This window comes from Pimephales promelas, chromosome 1 (assembly GCF_988280905.1).
Source record: "Pimephales promelas chromosome 1, fPimPro1.hap1.1, whole genome shotgun sequence".
Classification (NCBI taxonomy): Eukaryota; Metazoa; Chordata; class Actinopteri; order Cypriniformes; family Leuciscidae; genus Pimephales; species Pimephales promelas.
Window position 1 is genome coordinate 28,089,606 of NC_142769.1, and position 19,663 is coordinate 28,109,268.

General features: G+C 37.3%; 1 protein-coding gene across 3 annotated transcripts in view; it reads left to right on the forward strand.

The window, feature by feature from the left end:
- plxdc2b (plexin domain containing 2b) overlaps positions 1-19,663 on the forward strand; it is a 94,022-nt gene that overhangs the window by 36,802 nt on the left and 37,557 nt on the right. For all 3 annotated transcript variants that reach the window (XM_089129369.1, XM_089129370.1, XM_039692757.2), the window contains exons 2-7: positions 9,285-9,484; positions 13,028-13,174; positions 13,747-13,816; positions 15,218-15,340; positions 15,697-15,815; positions 16,510-16,609. In XM_089129369.1, the coding sequence (XP_088985495.1) occupies positions 9,285-9,484; positions 13,028-13,174; positions 13,747-13,816; positions 15,218-15,340; positions 15,697-15,815; positions 16,510-16,609 (759 nt within the window). The remainder of the gene's footprint in view (positions 1-9,284; positions 9,485-13,027; positions 13,175-13,746; positions 13,817-15,217; positions 15,341-15,696; positions 15,816-16,509; positions 16,610-19,663) is intronic.

Sequence of the window (19,663 nt, forward strand, 5' to 3'; positions counted from 1 at the left end):
CCGTAAGTCGTACACTCAAGTGTCTTATATCATTGGAAAGCTGGTCACCTGACGAAAAAAACGTATATCTCCGATTTCATTTCCGGTATGCAAATTTTTCCGCCATTTTGAATTTTGTCAAAAAACTACTTTTGCGAACTAGTCCCTGGATTTTTGCCCGATCAGAACCAAACCAGTGCAGAAATGTTCTCTGGAGTCTGAAGATCAATAATTATCAAAAAAATGTTGAAATTTCTATTTCCGGTCGCTAGGGGAAGCAAAATAAACGTTGTGGGAGGAGCCTATTTTACTAAATTGACTATAACTCAAGAAGTAAATGAGATATCTTCACCAAACTCGGTACACATGTGTAAGAGTTCAATTTGAGGTCACAGTAAAAAAATCGCGACGATTGAACACTAGTTGGCGCTATAAAATGAAAAAAACAGATAAACACCTGACCGTCAGTCCGATTGACTTGAAAATTGGTATGCAGTGTCTTGGTCCAAGGCCTCATGTAAGTCTATAAGGACATTGGTGTATCTCAAAAACATGGCCGCCATCGGCCAATGAAGTTTGAGCATCTATGAAACAAGGTTAACGAAGGCCGATCGGAACGAAACTCGTTGGGAATGTTCGACTCATGGCCCTAGAGGTCTGTAAGAATTTTGAAAGAAATCGGCCACTAGTTGGCGCTAACGAGTTTTATTGCTCTGTAATCGCGTGCTGTTGCACACACCCCCACAAAATGTATATCAATTGATAGATCTCCTCATGATGAACAACTTTGCCTCAAGAACCATTGCTGTCAATCAAATTGTTCGTTAAATATTCACGAATATGTTAAAAACCTACTTTTGCAAACTAGTCCCTGGTTTTTTGCCCGATCGGAACCAGACCAGTCTAGGATAATTCTTTGGACTCTCTTGATCAATAATTATCAAAAAAAAAGTTGAACTTTGACATTTGTTTTGCTATAACAGGGTCATTTACAAAAGGGGGCATGACAAAATGCACCCAAAAGCCTATAAATCCTAAAGGAAAACTCAGAACATCCCAAAAATTGATGAGCATATGTGTCATCACATCATTAACAAGCATGCAAAGTTTCATGGAGATCAGACTATAGGTGGCGCTATAACTGTTAAAAATGTTAAAAACAATGTAATCCCTATGGTAAATTGCCATTATTGAAACTTAAAACTTAATGTCTTTTGATGCTTTTGTGCTTAAAGGCCTTAAAGGCCTAAACTGCTTGAACCCCGCTAAATGCTGCTTGCAGCTTTAATTTTAATTTGATTTTGCACTGCCATTATTTTATAGAATATCATATTATAACATGGTCTGTCTGAATACTCGATTCTGATTGGCTGGAAGTTGTGCAATATAAACGTTTAATGCACTGGCAGTTCCAAGTCGGTTTAATCACTGTTCTACATATATTAATGCACTGTTGTTGTTGTTTTATTGATAGCGCCACACATACCTCACTCGCACACAGAGATCGGAGATCACGCACACAGACACACACACATTATATAAACATTTTTAGCGCTGCCCTGCAGCTTTTAGTAAAAAAATAGCTTCACAACAGAATCGCTACAGAATATTTCAACAACCAGGGGGTAATTAAACTCATAGCTCGTTGAACTGACACAGATATGCAATCTCTCTCTCTCTAGATTTATTCGAATAAATGCTATAATTCATTCATTCAAATAAATGTAATCTTACCGCACTACGTTGTCTCTGCGTCTGATTCAAAGCGGGCAGAAAGCTAGATTAAACAATAACTAAAGACAATAACCAGTTAACCAATTTCAGGGTTGAACCAACCACCTATAAAAATTAACCAATTTCGCTCAAATATTGCGTTTCCGGTTAAATATTTAACCCTTTTGGTTAAATATCCGGCAGACATATCTCGGTTCCACAGTCCAGCGGCGGTCGGCAGTTCTTTTAGTACACCCCTCTTACCAGACCAAGGCCTCCCTGGCCCTCCTCCAGGTATGACGGTAGCGCTGGATAAATGCCTGAACTGAGGGGGCCGCATCTTTGTCCCCCTGGGAAGAGTGAGAACCTGGTCTGCACACTTGCCCTGTGGATTAAACTGTGAGGACAGACTGACGGAGGCACCCAGCTGCTGACAGAAATCCCTCCAAAAGTAGCTGTGGCTGTCTCCCTAGCCGAGGGGATGGAATTGGAAAAGCAATCCACCACGATAAGGGTCAGAGTATTGTCACTGGACAAAATCCAGGGCAATATGTGACCATGGGCGGGAAAGTTTATAGGAAGACTTGTTTTGAGATCAAACCTCGCAGGCACCCATAAACCAACAAATGTCCTCAGTCATGGTCGGCCACCAAAAAACATTGACGGATTGCTGATAGTGACCTCCTCACGACAGGGTAGTATGTTACTTTGGAGGAGTGACCCCACTACAAGATAGCAGTGCGGACCGTCTCAGATACAAATAACAGAGCCGCCGGACATCCCCAGGCAAATCGACTCCGGCTAGGGCTCGCCTGACCCAGTCCTTGATGCAACAGGCGATTCCTCCAAGCACAAGTCAAACCACGAACGTCGTAACAAGGTTTATAATATAACGTCGTATAATAAAACAAGTAAGTACTGTGTAATATTACAGCCCATTCTCACCCCCAAGGCGTCACTTCACTGACGCCTTGGGAAGCATTTGGACATGCTTCAATATCTGACGCTTTAGGCGCCCTTTAGCGTCAGTTAGATGACGCCCTAGGATCGCGTGTACCCTACCCCCACCCCACACCTAAACCTAACCGCGTCCTCTAACTGACGCTTTCCTTTAGCGTCAGTTAGATGACGCCGTAGGATCGCGTCATGTAAGTGACGCTAAAGGGCGCCTAAAACGTCAAATATTGAAGCATGGTCAAAGGTGACGCCTTGGGGTGAGAATGCGTTGAATATTAATAACAACATTAACTTACTATAGATTTTCTTTTAGGTTTTGGTTTAGGGTTGAAGTTATCTTGAGTAAAACGGCTCTATATTTCACAAAGCTCATACAAAACACATAAACCGGAAGCTATAGAACCTGTTTTACAGAATACGGAAGTTTGATGTGCATAACCCCTATTACTGGTGTGAGTAAGCAAGGCAAGAGAAGGACATCGGTGAGAGAGCAGGAGATGGATGAGGTTAAATGGTGAGGAGGACATTAATTAAAAGCTGCTGAGCACATGATGAGCACTCATAAATATACATGCACACAAACAAACTGATTTATAAATGAATGTTACTGCTTCATATGGACCATGATTGATATATAGTATTTAGTGTTTAATTTAAGATTCACAGCTCTGTTTTAAGATTAAACCAATGAATCACACTGTGCTTTTTAAAACAGGGCAAAAGAAATTTGGCAAAATAACTTGCCGAATAATCAGTGCACTGTGAGGGGGGTGTTCACATCACCTGTGTATGCTCCGTATGTGTTCCCTGGCTGTCAAACCCACAGCATTGCAATTGCTAGTGTCATCCTTTGAGCAGTTGTTGAGCTACATGAACAGATGTGATGTTAAACTTGTCTTCATTTTGTCCATCATACAGTACCATTGAACAAAAGTAATGGTCTGAAGCTGTGTGTGTGTGTGGTTTGAGCATGGGTTTGGAGACCAGTGTTTAGCTGCGTTAAGTATACCTTTCTGTGTGAATGGGTTAGTGAGGGAAACCTTATATCACTCTTGGGCAAAGCCAGCCATCTGTATTCTGTCATTACTGTCAGCCACAGACCATATAATGTGTGCAAACTACCATCTAGACACAAACTAGAAATGATTATAAAGTCATTTTGGTCTTGTGCTCAAATACATATACATCACTCAATTACATGAAACAATAACTGATTCAACAGAAAATGCGTTTTTCCTGGAAATTTATTTCTCCTTTATGTCTCGCCAGTGTTCATTTGTGTGTTTTTGATTAAGTCATTGAGACAGATGAGTTATGGTGGTCGAGAGAGAGCTCAACACCCTGCAACTGAAGAAAATGCATGCAATTAGAAAGAAACACAATATATTAAAAAAAAACATCTTTATCAGTTTAACAACACTGATGCTAGACATTGAACAATAAGCATGTCCCAGCCAAGTTCGTCACTTTACATTTACATTTATTTATTTAGCTGACGCTTTTATCCAAAGCGACTTACAATTGCTATATATGTCAGAGGTCGCATGCCTCTGGAGCAACTTAGGCCCCGTCCACACTACTGCGTTTTCGTTTAAAAACGGAGAATTAAAACGAATACGATCTCCGTCCACACCAGCGTTTTATCTGCGTATTAGAAATAATCTCCGTCCACATTAAAACGACTGAAAACGCAGATTACGTGACCATTCACCAACATTGGGCATGCGCGTGCCGGTGTAAACAGTGAATGACGAATCAGGGAAGCATGCGTCATGACTGATAACACCCAATCATAGAGCCAAGCGTCAGCCTCTGCGTCAGCGTTTCTAAAGTTCTCCGTTTTGAATGGTTTTGTCTCGTCCACACTAAAACGCACTCCGGAGATTCAAAACGCAAAACGCAGCTGCAGCGTTTCTAAACTTCTCCGTTTTAGGTCTTCGTTTTTCCCGTTTTAGTGTGGACGGGAGGTGCAAACGTAGTAAAAGGTCTCCGTTTTTAAACGAAAACGCAGTAGTGTGGACGGGGCCTTAGGGGTTAAGTGTCTTGCTCAGGTACACATTGGTGTCTCACGGTGCATTCGAACCCTGGTCTCTCACACCAAAGGCATGTGTCCTATCCACTGCGCCACCATCACTTGTGAGGCCCCCTTTGACATATTTTTAGTTGTGGTCTGTGCTATTTGGTTGTGTACTTGCAGCTAAGGCTGGGTATAGACAAATAGTTTACGATCCGATTTCAATTCAATTTGATTCGATATCGATTATTTTTGATATATATCAGATACAGTACATTTTCTCAATAACTAATGCTTTAAACTATACATGGCAGTCAGTTGGTACTACATTGCTATAATATATAAAGGTTAGAATTAACTGATTTGTATACAAACACTTAAATTACACTCAAGGACGTTCTTATAATTAAACTAACTTTACAACATAATTATACTCCAATTCATTTTTGGTAATATGGTTCTCTCTATAGGTAAATTTTTCTTGCTGACTAATAAGTTTATGGTTGTTGAAAATGTTTTTTCTTAGGTAAAGGTCACGTGACATGACATTGTTTACAAGCTAAACATATATACGGATTTTGGTAAAATGTTCTGTAACTTTTAACATACCTTCAGATGCTCATTCATGTTTGTTGCTGTAACTCGTACTAAAGCGAAGGAGATGATCAGTTCACGCGTGATCTGCGCTGCCCCTCAATTGAGGCACTATGTTGAGGCACGATCTGTCACGCCACATTAAACAGCGCCCAAACAGTGTTTTTTTTTTTTTATTTCGTTATAAAATTGACATCATTTGAAATCGGAGACTTTGTTTCATATACAAAATAACAAAGCACAAAGCGTATTGCGATTTATTGAATGGGAAGCGACCTACAATGTCCTGCTCATTCGTCGAAAACAGGAGAGACTAATCGACTGTTAGGATTTAAGAATGGATATCGGTTCGGGTTCATAAAAATGAGAATCGATTAAAATCGAAAATTCGATATTTTTTTAACCAGCCCTATTTGCAGCACATGAAGAGTTCAGATGCAAAAGCCTCTAAATGCCATTTTAAATTTTCTTCTTGAATGATGATTTTTATCAAACTTGTATATTTAAGTTCAGTAATTTCACTTAAATAACAATTAATAGGTAATCATCATTGCCATTTAAGTGAGATCACTGAACTTAAATATACAAGTTTGATAAAAATCATCATTGAAGAAGAAAATTTCAAATGGCATTTAGAGGCTTTTGCATCTGAACTCTTCACATGTCTTTCAAAAGTCAAAAGTCAGCCTTAATTTGGAATAGAAATCTTTTATAACATTTTAAATGTCTTTACTGTCACTTTTATTAAATATAATGTATCCTTGCTGAAAAAAAGTATTAATTTCTTTCCAAAAAAATAAAAATCTACCCCCAAACATTTGAATGGTATATACTGTAGGCCTATACTATTAGGTATAATAAAGATAACCAGTGCATGCATGGTCATTGATTAAGCAGTGAACACTTGTTAGTCTCTTCAGGTTGTAGACGTGTTTGTGTGTGTATCCTGAGTTCAGATGACCTGTTCCAGCATGCTTTACCTCCTCTGTAATTACACACTCTTATATGTCTGCTTCATATATAGTGGCTGAAGAGAGAGAGCTAATCAATCAAAGTCTGACTTCTGTTACTTGCTAGTAGTTAGTCGTCTGCACTGTACGTTGGAGTGTTCTGTAATGGTTTGGAAGTTTAACATGCCCTTTGAACCCCCAAACCTCTTTCTCTCTTTAATCTTTAATACTACTGTTTTCTTTTGTTCCAGACCAGTGACTCAAGATTGTTTTTTGCCTTTTTCTCTCCTTCCGACAGCCATTCTCAGATTAATTAAGAGTATCAGTCATTTTGATCATTTTAGACATGACTGGTGGGAAATTCATGTTATTTCCATTCTTACTTCAAATAGACAAAACACACACACCAGTTCCTCCTTCTTGACTCTTCTTAGAATATGAATATTTGAAATTATATTGATCACATTTAACTATTAATAAACATAAATATTCATATTTGTTTCCAAGTGTTTTTTTATAATTCATTTCATAGTGTTATCAGTTTAAAAAAATATATATTTTTGCAGCAAGAACGGTTTTGTTGCAGCATCTGGTTGTATAGCTTGATATTCATTCATTCATGGATTAAGAGTTGAAATGAAAGGCATACCTTCCTCTCAGAAGATAAAGAATGAGAGAAAGAGTGGGAAATGTGGGACTGGAATTAGTCTTGCAGCAAAAAAAAAAAAAAAAAAAAGCACAAGCACAAGAGACAGAGATCCTGTCCCTGCTGCGGTGGCTTTTCAAAGAGTGTCACGAGCAGACAGTGATATCCACTCAGCGACAATAAAAGTCAGTGACAGCCGCCTCTCTAAATCCTCATTGACCTGTTATGTATTATTGGCTTTAGAAGGACTTGGCTCTGAGGATCTTTCTCACATTGAGGGTTTAAATGAGGAACAGTAGACCATAATGACATGGAAACAAAACTGTGTTCAGCAAGTTGTGCAGTTTTCCCCCTTTCATTCTCACTTGAGTTGTTTGGCAGTACAGAGAATTCTCACATGAATGAAGAGCTGTGTGCTGGGATTATCAGAGCAACAAGATTGAGTACTGGAAGTATGGTGAAATTGTGTTCAGAAGGTCTTTTTTGCATTCTTGTATTGCATTCTTGAGTATTGTGTTTGGCTCAATGTAAATCTGCCTGAGAATGTTTCCTCTTATAGAAGGTATATGCAATAACGTTTTAAAGCAGGAAAACAACATATGTCATCATTAATGTGGCAGTTCAGTAATCACAGACACTCTTTGTAATGTATATGGACTCAATACAATACAGCATGAGACATACCCTGGTGATAAAGGGGAAATGATATGAAACATGAGATGGGTCTTTATTAAAATTATGATATTGTGACCTCAACAGACTAGGGACAATATTTTTCAGACTGACTGACGAAGGCAAATATCCTAAAGTATTTTTAGAGTGCAGACCATTTTGTTTTGTTTTTTGAAAGAAAGTAATATTTTTGTTCAGCTAATGCATTAAATTGTTCAGAATTGACAGTGAAGACTTTTATATTACATATTTCCTCTTTTAAACTTTCTGTTCATCAGATAATTGTGTATAATGGTTTACAAAAATATTAAGCAGCATAACTTTTTAAAGCATATTTTCAGTTTTTAGTACAACAACAGGTTCAATCTTTGTCTCAGAGTTAAATATTTTATTGCCTTGAATGTGTGTCTTGTAAGATAAGGAACTAATTCAATTGTGTATCTCTGGAGCAAGAGCACAAAGCACGTAAATGAGGAAAAGCGTGAGATCAGGCGACAGAAGCTTCTGCATACTAATCAGAAGTGTTTATATACAGGACAAACCCTGCAACCTATAATGAGACAGAGAATTGACAATTATTCTGGCTAGTTTTAGTTTCTGCTGTCCCTCTTACTGCAGCAGTGCTTATACGTACAGTAAATGCATATTTCCCAGAAAGTATATGTGTATCTAGTGTTCATATCTTAAGCGTTAGATAAAGATTAGCCATCTGCAATTTGATGAAATCAATATAAGTTATAAGACCTAAACTTATTCTCCCACACTCTCCTCTTTCAACCTCCCCTGGTGAAAAAATAAATAAAAAATTAAATAAAATTTTACACTTTTAATAAATGTTTTGTTGAATTAAAAAAAGGAATATATTTCAAATAAAATATTCTGTTTTTCACTCAGCTACTAAAAATATTTTAACTGAACTTGAACAGACAACCGCATTGAACTTTGTTTAGATTAGGCTGGTGTTCGCAGGACTCTAATCGACATTCCAGGGTGATTCATTGTTTTCTCTTTTTTGTTTCTTCTTTTCTTCTTTTTGTTTAGTCTGCTTAATCACATTATAAACTGTTTGTAGGGATTCCCATTTTGGCTATTCAGTCGTCTTCAGTTCCAGCATACATACTCCCATGATATTTCACTTCTTTATTTCCAGTGAGAGGACTAGAGAGCAAAGTAAATAGAAGGTTTAATTAAACTCTGATCACTGAGTCTTGTTTGCATGAGAATGTGGCCATGTGTATGTGGTTGTAGGTGAATAAAAGAAAGAGATTAGGCACATAAAGAGTGATATAGAGACCACAGAAGTACAAAAGCAGACCGAGATGGGCTGAGTCTCTTGGCTCGCAGTTGAAACCTTTTTTTTCACCTTTCAACTTTCTCTCACAGAAATCATTTGGTGTAACATTGTAACGTTACCATACCTCAGTTTAACAATAAACCAAGTATCAAGAGTACACTGGACCGTATGCTTTTTTACAACTACAGATAAACAGGCTCATCTGAAAGAAAATGGAGCCATTCTCATAGCAGAGTGAAAGAGGGAGAATAAAAGTGATGCTTTGTGTGTCTAAATAAACCATATAAAAATGCATGTTTATGGGTGATGTTTCAATTATGAGAGCCAGTAGTGAGATAAAAGTCTGGAATGGATTTGATTTGATTCTTTTGACCTTTGTAGTTCTTTAGTAACAAAGCATTGTGTCATGTAATGCCGTAATGTGCTCATGTTTATACTTTTGGTTGTTGTTTTGTGTTGTTCCAGGAGCTGCTTATTCAATTCTTCAGGGATGGTCACAGGACGAAGTTGTCACAGTGGAGCTTCTGAGAAGGAGACGTTGGCTTCTCCTGGAGCCGCTTCCAATGGAAAGTAACAAAGCCAGTCAAGACAGCTTGAAGCCTGAGTCTCAGAATTTGCCTGAAATACTGGCTGATGACGACACAGATAACACCTCCCAAATAATGGTAACCTTTAAACTGTAACATTATATATGTATTTTCCTTCCACAGACGTACATGCTCAGCCAGTGGCTGTCAGTATATCACAACTGTTCAGTGTTTGTTTTCCAACACATAATGTTTATTTGAGGTTTCAGACATCAAATACAAGTACGAGCTATAAAAAAATATGTATTTTGTAAATGTATTTTTGTATGTTGATGGAAGCAGGAATAATAATCCTTTCAAACATCATTTGACAGTGTTTTATTCACATCAAATACACATTGTAACTATAAAGTTTACTCTATTGTTCTACCAGTTCAACTAACATTACCATTGAAAAGGTATTTCAACAACAAAATACATTTACTTATAGATAATTGAGAATAAGAATATCAGAAGTTTCATGATACATTTGAAAAGTTTGTGAGTATTTGAAAGTTCCCCTGACATGAAATTTTCACTTTCTGAGCTTTTTTAACATTAATATGAGTTCCCCTAGCCTGTATATGGTCCCCCAGGGGCTAGAAATTTCAATCTGTGTAAACAGAGCTTTGGCTATCTCTCTCTGGCTTAAAATGAAATCTCAGACTGGCTGATCTTGAATCTCCCCTGTATGAAGTCATACGGAGGAAAGGTAACCTCGCCTTTCCCTGCTTTGCCCACCCAGAGAATTTGGCTTGCCTATGAGAAAATGAGCTAGGAAGTACAAACGTGCCAGCGCGATTTTAATTTTTCCTCGAGAGAGATCATGTCTTGCAAACGAGCGAAGCATGGCAGTCGATCAGTGTTCGGATGTACACATGAACACAAAAGTATTTTTTAGTTCCTTCATCCGAGCCTCTGAAGAAACAATAGATTCATTTTATTTTCTTTGGAAATGCGCCGACACAACTTCCCAAAGTTTTGATTGGTCCAAACATTTCACCGACGACTATTTCCTCAACTTGGCCAATATAGAGCTTCAAGTATGTTCAAGTACTGTAGTTTTACAACAAGTTTTACCATATTTCTGTCAAGCAGTAACTTCAGGTAATGAATAAATATTAACATTTTTACATTTTGCAAACACTGTTTCTTTAACAATCTCTCTCTCACTCTCACGCTCCCTCTCTCTCTACACACACACACACACACACACACACACACACACACACACACACACAATCTCTGAGAGAGAATTCAATTGAGTGAAAAAAGGTGTAGTTTATTTGCTGTGAGAGGAATTAGAAAGAGAGTGAGCAATTTCAGGTCAGGTTCATCCCTCTGAAAAGACCAAGACATCTTCATTAATTATATTTTCTAGAAGTAGATGCTTGTGTGATGGTTTCTGTCATCATTTTCTCACCCTCATGTCATTCCAAACCTGTAGAACCTGACTTTTTCTGCTGTGAAACATAAAAGAAGATATTTTATAATATTTTACCATAAACCTCAACAGTATCCAAAACAGTTACCAACATACAGTATTTCATGATATCTTTTCCTTTATGTTCCACAGAAGAAAGAAAGTCATACATCATACAGGTTTGGAGTTACTTGAGGAAGAGTAAATGATAGTTGCACAGCATGCTGGTCAACAAGCTCGACCTGCACTAACCAGCATAGTTGGTCTTAGTTGCTGATAAAACATCAAATTAAAAAAAAATGTTGTACATTCATCAATGTGGTCATTATATCCATATGAAAAACATCACAAGACGATATATGTACACATGTTTCCAGTATTGAATTAGTTTTCCCACATGATTATTACTTCAAAGTAGTGGGAGTGTATGTAGATGCTATTTTTTATGTCCACTGGCTGTTTCCTTTGATGTTGTTTTACAAAGTCTGTGTGATGGAGTTTTTGAGTTTGAACTACCAGCTCCTGTATACAAACACATTCCTGTATAAACACGCAATACACACACACACACCCATACACCAGGTGCATCATTTATTTCACACATACTTCTGTCATTTTTTTTACATTTTGCTTCAAAGGCCTGAATTTCTATTGTTGTTTTATGACATGGCCTCAGGCTTTTTAGTTTAGGCTTTTAGGTTTTAGTTTTAGCTTTAGCTTTTAGGTTTTAGCTTAGTGTCAATCTGATGGTTTTGCACTTTATGAGATTAAATTGTCAGAGATTACATATCTTATATTTACCTCTCCTTAACTCTGACACATTTCTTTCTTTCTGATATTGTATTATTCATATTGTTCAATGCAGATTTCCTGAGTGCCAGGTTGTTTGATAAGACGCTGCAAACATCTACAGTATGAGTTTTATCAAGGGTTTTCTTCCTAGGCTTTACAGACAGCCTTACCATGCTCAGTAAACAACAATAGATCAATCCGAGGATTTCATTAACACTCAGAAGGTCATGTGGGTCTTTGTCTTTTTGATTATTAGTTCATCAAACATCATGTCTTGCACTCACAAAGCACATGTCCTCATAGTATAAAGATATATTTTTAGCCTTTTTGCCTTTATCATGACAGGAGAGCAGAGAGGGGAAAACTCAAACTCGAGTCATCCGCAGTGCTGTCATGAATGATCATGTCACAATTATGGTTTGGTCATGTGATCAGGGGTTTTTGTCACGCATTATGCTAATTGGTAGATGAAATATTAATTTTGGTTCATATTTAAAACCCACAAGTTTGGATCACTGATGACAGTTTTTGTAGAAAATGATTTGTAATGGTCAGTAAATAAGGGATACAATTTCCTTTAAGTTGATTTTCTTTTCGTGAGTTGATCGTTTTCTTCTATCACAGTCCAAATTGTTGTACTGTTAACAATCAGCAGTGATTGGTTGTTTCTGCTGGCACTCAGATGTTCCATCCATTTGCTTGGCAGATGTACAGTAACCTGCAGACCTGTTTATTTATTTAAAATGTCAAAGTTTTCGGAGTGTCACTTTTTTGCTTGTATATTTGATATACCAGGTACATCTGATAGCAAGTATATGTGCGTTCGCACACAGATCCACATACATCCACACTTCTATAAACACGTATTATCCCTGTGTCTCGATCCCTCGTCTTCCTTTTTTCTTTGAACCCAGCTCTGTTGTGGTGAACAAAGAGGGAAAACTGGGAAAGAACTCAGGTGACCCTTTTGCTGTTTTGATGTCGTCATATTATCCAGACAGAGGCTGGAACACCTCTATAGACACAGCTGATCAACACTCGGTTCATTAAACCTCTCTGTGTCCCTCCTAAATATGTTGTAAATATTGAAAATACATACAAACGGAGATTGTTCAGTGTATTTGTAAACATGCCTATGTGTGCTCATATTTTCTTTCAGGAGAGAGTTTGGTTTTGTTTTTAATACTGACTGCCTTGAAATAGTGTTTGTGATTTAATAATCAGAATGGGTTCATGGCCCCTGGTTGTAGAAAGCTTTCCACCCACTGTGTTTATTAATAGTTTATTAAAGTGATAGTTCACTGAAAAGTAAAAATTTCTTTCGTTGCACTGTTGCACATCATCATGCTGTTCCAAACCTGTGGGATTTTCTTCTCAGTAAGTGTTGTGTCCTTTATCCTGACTGGCTGTCTTATATTTCCTTGTAGGAAGACATAGACCATAACTACTACACCTCAAAAACGTATGGCCCCAGTGATCCTATGAGCAAAGAATTATGGGTAAATATCGATCAGATGAACAAGGAGAAGGTGAAGATTCATGGCATCCTGTCTAATACACACAGACAAGCAGCGGTAAGATGGCATTCAATCATTCATTACACTCAAATCATTTGAAATGCAACTCATATGTAGCTCCACTGACTAAGATTCAAGTTCAGCAATAACTGTTTTCTATCAGCCGTCTCTCCTAGAGTACATGTTCCTTACTAGAACAACACTTTGTATAGTGAGTTTTCCACCTGTACTGTTTTTTCGGACGAGCTTGTCTACTTGTGTAGATTATGAAAGAAACGGACCAAGAAGTGTCGATCCTCAAATACCACATTTCTCTGAAATGGGATGAGGTTTTTGGTGTGTCGCCATCCTGTTACTGGAACAGACTGTGATATCCTAACATTGCACTTTCCAAACAAAAGAAACCACAGCGGACAAGCAAGCGTACCATAGATTTAGGACAGAAGTAACATTTATTAGCAGAGTTATGTTTGCTTTAGCCGACCACAGAATGAGTCCATGGGGTCCATCTGGATGTACACTTGCTGTATGTTTTATTACAATAATGGCCTTCTGTCGTCATTTTACATTTATTCTGTTTAGATATTTGTATAATTGCAAGCTAAATTTAGTCTTTTTTTCATCCTCAGCGGGTCAATCTGTCCTTTGATTTTCCATTTTATGGGCATTTGTTGCGAGAGATCACTGTTGCAACCGGCGGTAAGTGAAGTGTCTTCCTCCACGTGATGTGTGCAGCACAAGCAATGATTTTCAATTAGGTTATAAGAAAGTGTCTGCCTGTCTCCACGCGAAATGAGTAATGCTGTAGCAGAACATATGATTTATATGAGCTTCCAGAGGAATATATAATTGATTGGTTTTTGCTTGTAGGCATAGGAGCTTTACTGTGAGCCACACTGTTCTCGAGGATCTGTGTTTATCAGCTGTGAGAGGTTCTTAATAACGGCTGACTGTGCATGCTGTACGGTAGATATGAGGGCATGTGTGGGGATTTTTATTATGATCGTGGTTCATGTGACTCACTGGCTCCTGGAATGTGTCTGAGATGAAGCGGTGAGAGTGAGGGAAAGACAGAGTGAAAAAAAACACCATATAATTTCCCCCTACATCAAACATCTTTCTGTGGTTATAAACGATGAAACACTGAAGTGATCTAAATTTCTCAGTGAAGCCATGTTCGCAGGAGCAAAAAATCATGTGCTCCTGCATCAGAGGTACTTTCCTGCCTAAATAACATAATAATAAACAGCACTGGAAAATGTTCGCTAAATTATTAAATTATTGGATCGTCTATTTACAGTAAATAGCTATGCAAATTGCCCATCTTTTTGGCAAAGGCTGTTTGCACTAACTCCACCCAGCATTGTCTTGTGACGTAACCAACCCATTCAAATACACATTATCTCACTTCAGCTGGAATTATGTTTAAACTACATTATTTTTTATAGTGTACTACAATACACTGAGGTGCAAATAGTTTCTCTATTTGCTTTTGCTATTTATACTTATTTATATGTATAAAAGTTTAAGCCTAATGGTTGTCTTTGGGACAGTAATCAAGTGGTCAAGTTGTTGTTGTTGTTGTTGTTAGAGTTGTTTAGTACTGTGAGAGTACAATGGTACAGTCAGGGAATTAGATGGCAATGGCAAACTGTTGTCACAATTTGTGAAGTTTTGGTATTTTTTAATTGAATTTAATGAGTTTTTAAGTGCTTTCTGTGTTCACAGAAAGTGGATGTGGTCAGCATAGTCCAGGTTGGCTGAATTCCTGTGGAAAGATTTGCATTGATTTAAGCAGACAAATGCTGAGGACACATTTTAGATTATGTGTGTTTGGAAGGGCATTTCTCCTGTTTGTGAGTCTGATGGAATGGAAGGAGGCCTATATTTGACTAATTAGAGTATTAATCATTTTGGAGACAGGCCAGGGCTGTTTGCCAGGATAAATAGATGGAAAATGAGGAGAGCACAGAGATTTAGAAGAAAGAGACCCACATGTTCATACATTGGTGCCAAAAACATTTTAGTCATAAAACAATTGAGTGCCCTTATCTTATCTTGAAGATCACATGGATTGTGTGTGTTTGTGTGACTTTTCAGGGTTCATCTATACAGGAGATGTGGTTCACCGAATGTTGACAGCTACACAATATATCGCTCCACTTATGGCAAATTTTGACCCCAGCCTCTCCAGAAACTCAACTGTCATCTATTTTGACAATGGTAAGAGACGCACTGGATTGTGGGGAGTGTTTGTGTATGTGTGTTTGTGAGATACTGAGAGACAGAGAGTGCCCTGTCTGACAGAAATGTATAGTGGAAATATATAATGGTACAGAAATATCCAATATAAATCTGTCAGACATACCAATCTTCAAATATGCACACCCATCAAAAACATTGTACCTTGACTTGCCATAAATCAAATGCGTCACATTATAGATCAGGCTATCTTTTCAAGATGCTATTGATTACAGAGGTCTACAGTCACAGAAACCAAGCCTGCATTATCAGTAGAGAATATTAATATTAAATATACTATTAAATATTAGTTGAATGTGTTTGTGTGCGCTTTATAGGAACTGCTTTGGTTGTCCAGTGGGATCACGTCCATCTCCAGGATTCTTATAATCAAGGAAGTTTCACCTTCCAGGCCACATTATACAGCGATGGGCGAATTGTCTTTGCCTACAAAGAGGTCTGATATATATTTTTGAATTTCATCCTCCATACTGTATGTCTTTCAGCCTGTTTTCTATTTGTCTGTCTCCCTGTGTGACTTGGCTCTTCTGTGATTACTTCCTGTTCCATCAGAGTTTGTGTGATTGTGTCACTTTTCAATTTGCCACTTTCAGACACGGTCAGGTACCGTGTAATGTCAAAGTGAAATGTAACCGATATGGTTAAGACTTTCCTGTTTTAGGACAGATCATGTGCAGTCAAATGTGACATAGCACTTGAGATACGTGAATCACCTTTAGTCATTAATCAAATAATATTTAAAAATGTATGTAGAATAATAACAATTGTATGTGTAATCATTTTATAAATAAAGATTAAAATATGTATGACTGAAATATGTAAAGAAATGTTGTAAGCCTCTAGTCAGAAGGCATTGGAAATGCTGCTGGGATTTATTTGATTATTACAAAGCTCATTCAGCCTGCAAACCTCCTAACTAAATTAAGCATCTCCCTCCTTCCCTCCTCTCTCTCTCTCTCTCTCTCTCTCTCTCTCTCTCTCTCTCTCTCTCTCTCTCTCTCTCTCTCTCTCTCTCTCTCTCTCTCTCTCTCTCTCTCTCTCTCTATCTCTCTCTCTCTCTTTCTCTTTCTTTCTAGCTGTCAAAATTTATTGATGATTGATGAGATAAATAATATGTGCTTTTATTTCAGGTCCCAGTGCAGATATCAAAGATCAGCTCTGTCAATCATCCAGTGAAAATTGGGCTTTCTGATGCCTTTGTGGTGGTCCATAAGATTCAGCAGATCCCCAGTGAGTGAACGTGATGCATTCATCATAACACAAGTAAACCATCTGCAGTCTGTATGACAGTATGTTTGTTCTGACAGTCAGTTACCTCTGGGATGATCTCAATGCTCCAATCTCCTCCCTTCTCAAGCTGTCTGTTTGTTGTCTGGTGTGCCAAGCAGAAAAAGTCTTTGATGTTGCAGTAACATTGAGCCCAGCAGGACTAAACCCGACTGCGCTGGAGAGACAAATTTAGCAAATAAATATGTCTGGAGGTGGGCAGTGAGCGAGTGTGGAAGAGATCGGGAGGAGAGAAGGTGTTTGCTGTCAGGACATCATGAATGGAAGCAAATGATTTTCCTTGACAGCTTATTCTTTTGTTTGTGACTGTCTGCTGGGAAAGGGCAGGATTTGCATCATTCTGTCTGTTTATCTGTCTGTTACAATATGAGCGAGAGAGAGAGAGAGAGAGAGAGAGAGAGAGAGAGAGAGAGAGAGAGAGAGAGCTCTGAGGGGAAGGAGAGACTCTAGAATGAGATGAAGTGATTGAGAATAGCCTGCGTTGGTCTTGCCTCTCTTTCACTAATTAGTGTCTGGAGACTCATCAGGTCACACTGTTTAAGAAGCACGTGCACTCACATGCATTTCTCCAGGCAATATCAGCATGCTAAGGAGTTTTGTGACACCCCATGGGCAAGAAATGTAATTACCCACAGGAAGAGAAAAACAGCCTTCAAAGAACAAGCTGCAATTTCCTGTCTTAAAGTTTAACCGCTCTTTTATGTATTAATACACCAAAGATGCAGCTTTCAGCAAGGTCAGACAGTTACTTCCTCAGCTGCAGACAGACGCACATTCATGTTATCAGAGAAATTTTACCTCACCGTTCACGTTCAGCCAGAGGCTGACACATGAAAAGCCATATACACAAACACATTTTGGTTTTATTCTTTTTTTTTTTTTTTTTTTTTATTGACGTTGCAAGACATAAAATACACTTTTGGTCATATTATACAACATATTTGTCCTTGTCCTACATCATCATTTCTTTCCAAAATGAAACAGAAAATCAATAATAAAAAAATAAGTAAATAAATAAAATAAAAATAAATAAATAAAAAAACATGGTAGCAAGAACAAAAACAGGGGAGTGCCTCAGGTATTATGAATCAGACAAAGTCTGATCTTATTGTTTGAATAAATTTCAAGAATCCATTCCACAATATTTTGGTTTTATTCTATGGAGGACATTGTTTTTATACAGAGGTGACACTTTTATACAGAGGTGACCCAAACGCTTAACACAAACCTGTAGGTCAAGTTAAAACAAAAAGCGGTTTGCATGATTAATGAGACTTTCAAAAAGCTTGGACCCCTAAAAAGGTTTTTGAATTTTGAAGTATAATCAAACCTGTACACACATACACATGTAGAAAGCTTGCTATATTACCCAGCCTCTTCTCATTCTAATTCAGTTTTCCATTTCACTGCTTAGGTAATTCAGCTACCAGTCACGTAGATGATGTTTCACTGATTGCACCAGTATGTGCAGTTATATATCTATTCCGTACATGCATTTGATCCAGCGTGTGTCAATAATGGGTGGCTTAACTTAAACTCAAAGACTATGACAGTAAGCCTACCATTTCACAAGATGTAAACAACACTGGTCCAGAAGCACTTCCTGTTTCAGTTTTTTAACACTACATAAAAGCTGGGATAAAATACAACCAACAGAACATTTAAAACTGAATCAAAAAGTTAATCAAACATCTTTAAGATCTTTTCTTTACATGTGAAATAAAGAAATCAGTTACAAACTGAAACAGGAAGTGCTTCTGGACCAGTGTTGTTTACATCTTGTGAAATGGTCTATACTGAAATACCTTCAGATGAAGCACATCAAACTAATGTTGGTTGATCAGCCAATGAATTTTAACTTATGAAAAGTCATGTCCTTAGAAACTGAGTATGAGTACTGAATAACTAATAGTATACTCATTGCATTTTTTAATTCTTTTTTTAAGAGTAATGATTGTTAGAGATACCAAAGACAGGGAATCTTTTTAAATTACGTTAGTAAACATACAGCTCTTTTTTGGAAGCTACTTTTGGGAAGAAAATAAAATTCTACAGTGAATCATACATCCATTCAGTGCACTTTGCTGCTTCATTCTGTTGTCCACTCAAATGTGGATTTGTCCGTCTCTAATGACCACAAACAATTTTACTTCTATTACAGTTTTTTTTTGCCATTGATTCCCATAATTTGATATAAAATCAAATGTCTCCATCTATTTGTACAATGAAGTGAGTGAATTCTTGTCTTCTTCAAAGAATATAGACTTGGACAATTGCACAATTGTGGATAACGTATTGTTTGAAAGAGCATGTGGCTCTAGAGGTATCCTCTTCATTTTCAATGCAGAAGCTCAATGGATATAAATATTCTATGCACCCCTATTAAAACAGATGGTTATTTTAACCAAATTTAAATCATATCAGAACTTTTGCACATTTAATGTAAAATGACACCCTATACAATGCCTATGAAATTTGATAGATTTCAGAAAAAAAAAAAAAACCTTCAAATAACTTCCTCTAGAAGAGGAAACGAGTGTTGTGTAGGCTAGCTTACGCTACTGGAAAACCTCCTTTCTCGAGAATACTGAAGCCAAAAATTCCTTAAAAAATCCTTATAATTTTTATTAATTTAAAACGCATTTACTGTGGAGTTGTTTAATTTGTTAGAGATATATCTGTACTGTGAAATGTTTTAAAAAGACAATTTTTTAATTACAGTACATAGATTTAAAATAATTAGCGTGTATATTTTATTTGTAAACTAATGCCTTATTAGTTCTTTTTAATCAACTTATTTTCAGATCTTCAGTCATCAAAGCTCAGTAAACACTGCAGGTGTCACAACGGTCACAGACACAGGATGTATCTTGGCTATTATCATCAAACTGAGAGCTCACTAAAAAAAACTCACTGATCAAGTCATTTCAAGTTTAATTTGGACATGATATAAAGTGGTGATATCAACAGTATGTGAGTTGTATACTTTTTAAATAG